At 55.3% G+C, this 3711-nt stretch overlaps 1 protein-coding gene across 2 annotated transcripts; it reads left to right on the forward strand.

Moving 5' to 3' along the window:
- Positions 1 to 341: 341 nt before the first annotated feature.
- Positions 342 to 2632, forward strand: C1QA (complement C1q A chain). Of its 2 annotated transcripts, none has more exons than XM_069874506.1 (3): positions 342 to 470; positions 1384 to 1555; positions 1654 to 2632. In XM_069874506.1, exons 2-3 carry the CDS (start codon positions 1393 to 1395, stop codon positions 2220 to 2222), a joined length of 732 nt encoding a protein of 243 aa, XP_069730607.1. In that variant the 5' UTR covers positions 342 to 470; positions 1384 to 1392; the 3' UTR covers positions 2223 to 2632. The 2 variants fall into 2 exon arrangements, with proteins under 2 accessions (XP_069730607.1, XP_069730608.1); XM_069874507.1 differs by having other exon boundaries at positions 360 to 470; positions 1362 to 1555.
- Positions 2633 to 3711: the final 1079 nt, after the last annotated feature.

A 3711-nucleotide genomic window follows, 5' to 3' on the forward strand; every position in this document is an offset into this window, starting at 1 on the left:
AGCAGCCGCAGGGACAAGGCTGGGTACTGGTGACAGCCACACTCTGCCCATCGCCTGCACTTGGAGCCATCAGGAGTGATCTCTGCCAAGCATCCCCTGGGTGGCCACGGCAGCCAGGGATCCCATCACCCCTGCCCTCCTGCGGTGTCAGAGCTGTGGCACGTCCTGCACCCTCATGTTGCTTTTCTGCCCAATCCTGCGCTGCTGGGCCAGGCTGGGAACCCTGCGGTCCTGGTGACCAAGCTGTTCCCAGATTGACCAGCACAGCCAGGGTTGAACGTGGAAAGGGGAACCAATTTCCCTCTCATCAGAAAGCGAAACTTGGCCCTTCTCTTCTGCAACCAGGCAAATTACCCTGCACGCAAGCACATCTCCCCCATCCTGCTCCTCTTCCTCCTTGCACCCAGGCAAGAGCTTCCAGCAAACAGATCTGCTGCTCGGACTTGTCTGTCTTCTCCCCCAGCAAGGAGGTAAGTCCTCCCAAACAGCTAGGGACACTTGCCTCCTCCTCCACTGCTCTCCAGTCCTTGCTGCCTGTCCCACTCTCTCTCCAATTCCCCTCTTCACAAGTTTTTAAAGTAGGAAGAGGGGGAGAAGCTGATGTAGGGTGGGACCTGCAGGAATCTCTCCTTGCTCCATGTGAGTATGGACATTATTGGGGTCTTCAGGTTTGTACCAGGCTGAGTACCCCAGGTTTTGGGTGCTCTGAACAGCCCTTCTCTCTCTCAGCTCTGTGTGATGCAGATTTAGACCCCTCGTGCCTGTTTATCCCTTCCCTGTTCATCCCTCCACTGCTGTGTCTCTGCACTCCTCACTGGCGCTCTCCATCCCATGGGACCCCATGCCCCATGCATCAAGGCTTTGCTTCCCCAGTACTGAAAGAGGCATCCTCTGCATCCCATGTGTGACCATCCATCCCCGGGACATGCACCACAAGCTTTTTGCTGTAGTCCGTGTCCTGGGTTCTCCAAGTCCCACAGCCCTTTCATGGGCACACGTTAGAGGTTTTCAGTAAAGCTGATGATTTCGTGTCATGCACTGGAATAGTCCTGATATCCTTCAGTGGATTCATTTGTCGTGATGTTTGGCTGCCTCTGTTGGAGGCTGTGTCTGCGTTCCACGTGTCCACAGGTCTGAACGAGAACATGTATTTATGCTTGCGTGTCCAAGGTGGTTGAGTCACCTTCCCTGGAGGTGTTTAAGGCACGGGTGGATGAGGTGCTAAGGGACATGGTTTAGTGTTTGATAGGAATGGTTGGACTCGATGATCCAGTGGGTCTCTTCCAACCTGGTTATTCTATGATTCTATGATTCTATAAGGTGCCTCCGTGTGTTTGCTGTGAGCTTGCCTCCATCCCCAGTTCCTCACCCCTGTGCTTGCAGGCAGGCAGGATGCACCTTGGGCTTTGGCTGGTGACCAGCACCCTGGCAGCAGCGCTGGGCACGACTCTGCTGGATGATGGTGTATGTCGGGCACCTGACGGCAAGGATGGATTCCCCGGAGTCCCTGGCCTTGATGGGAGGCCGGGGCAGAAGGGTGACAGGGGAGAACCAGGTAAGGAGGAGTAAGGGATGCGTGGTGTGGGTGGCCTGAGAGCAGCTTGGGAGACACCAGATATGCACAAACTGATCCTCCTCATCACCTCTCCCCAGGGAAATCCACACCTAAGACAGGCATCAAGGGACCCAAAGGGGAAGCAGGTGAACCAGGGCTTCCTGGCATGCCAGGGAACCAGGGCTACCCTGGCATCCCAGGCATGCCTGGAGTCCCAGGTCCACCTGGGAGGAAAGGGGAAAAGGGGCGAGCTGGCAATATCCTGGATCAGGCACGTCCTGCCTTCTCCGCCTCGCGGAGGTCCCCACCATCCAAGGGCAAGACGGTGGTGTTCGACAACGTCATCACCAACCAGGAGAGCTCCTACAGTCCCCAGACAGGGGAGTTCACCTGCCGCATCCCTGGGCTCTACTACTTCGCCTACCAAGTGATTTCCAATGGGGACCTCTGCCTGAGCATCACCAAGAACGAGGAGCGCATGGTCAGCTTCTGCGACAACAACAGCCACAGTTTGCTGCAGGTGAACTCGGGAAGCAGCGTGCTCAGCCTGGCCGTGGGCGACCGGGTCTCCTTGAGCACTGACCCTGCCGGGGGCAGTGCTATTTACAGCGGCTCCGAGGCAGACAGCGTCTTCAGCGGCTTCATGCTATTCCCACAGATGGACTGATAACGGTTAGTCCAGACCTGCTCAGCACCAGAGCCTTGCTCGGTGTGTCCACTCATGTTTTCAACCCATAAATATGTGGACTAATCTTCTATCGCAGCAAATGGGGAGAACCCCAGACTTAGCCACCAGCTGGATCCTGCGCTTCCACCAGTGTCACCAAGTGGCCCAGCAGTGAGCCTTCAGCCAAGCGCCAGCAGCTCTTTCTGCTTCTGGGCACTCAGACCCCACACCAGAAGGGATGAGTTGATACTGGGGTCATTCACTAATTGTGGCTCTTTGCTTCTGGCTGGGAAACCACTGTGTGCCACTGCTTCTGCTGCACTAACCCTTGCAAACACCATTCTGGTGCCAGGCCACCACTGCCTCATCCATCTTCTGCATCAGGATAAATAAAACGTTCTTCCACAACAGCTGCTTGGGTTTTCTTTCCTATTCACACATCTTCCCCAAACCATCAATGTCCTGGGACCCTCCCAAGCTGCTCAGGGAGAGAAGAGATCCCAGCTCACCTCTGGCCAAACACAGACCCCAGCTGCTAGGATAGAAGGACAGGAGGGACCTGAATGTATGATCAGAGCTGACACTTAGAGGAAGGAACGGGAAATAGAATCATAGAATCATCAGGTCGGAAAAGACCCACGGGATCATAGAGTCCAACCATTCCTATCAAATACTAAACCATGTCCCTCAGCACCTCGTCCACCCATCCCTTAAACCCCTCTAGGGAAGGTGACTCAACCCCCTCCCTGGGCAGCCTCTGACAGTGCCCAATCACCCTTTCCATGAAAAATTTTTTCCTAATGTCCAGTCTAAACCTCCCCTGGTGGAGCTTGAGGCCATTCCTTCTCATCCTGTCCCCTGTCCCTTGGGAGAAGAGCCCAGCTCCCTCCTCTCCACAACCTCCTTTCAGGGAGTTGGAGAGAGCAATGAGGTCTCCCCTCAGCCTCCTCTTCTCCAGGTTAAACAATCTCAGGATCTCTGAGACTGGCTCATGTGTGTCCTTTATCTGACGAGCTCAAGCTCGCTGTTCTGTCAAAGGGCAAATACCAGCAACATCTCACCCATACGGTCCTCTTTTCTTACTCAGACTTGCCCAGAAAGGGGAAAGGCAGCTGTAGTCCTCCAGCCTTTCAGCAAGAAAGAACAAGGTTCCTCTCTTAGGAGCAGAGGCTGGGACCTAGGGCTGTCCAGCCTGGAGAAGAGCAGGCTGAGAGGAGATCCCATCAATGCTGATCCATATCCCATGGTCAGGGAGGCAGAAGGAGGGGGCCAGACTGTGCTCAGTGGTGCCCAGCACAAGGACAAGGGGCACCAGGCACAAAGTGGAGAGTGGGAAGTTCCACCTGGACATGCAGGAAAACTTCTTTCCTGTGCAGGTGACGGAGCCTTGAACCAGCTGCCTAGGGAGGGTGTGGAGCCTCCTTCTCAGAGAAATCCAGCCTGCCTGGATGCTCTCCTGTGCCACTGCTGAAGCCAGGGTGGTACTGGA

This window comes from Phaenicophaeus curvirostris, chromosome 22 (genome assembly GCF_032191515.1).
Source record: "Phaenicophaeus curvirostris isolate KB17595 chromosome 22, BPBGC_Pcur_1.0, whole genome shotgun sequence".
Taxonomy (NCBI): domain Eukaryota; kingdom Metazoa; phylum Chordata; class Aves; order Cuculiformes; family Cuculidae; genus Phaenicophaeus; species Phaenicophaeus curvirostris.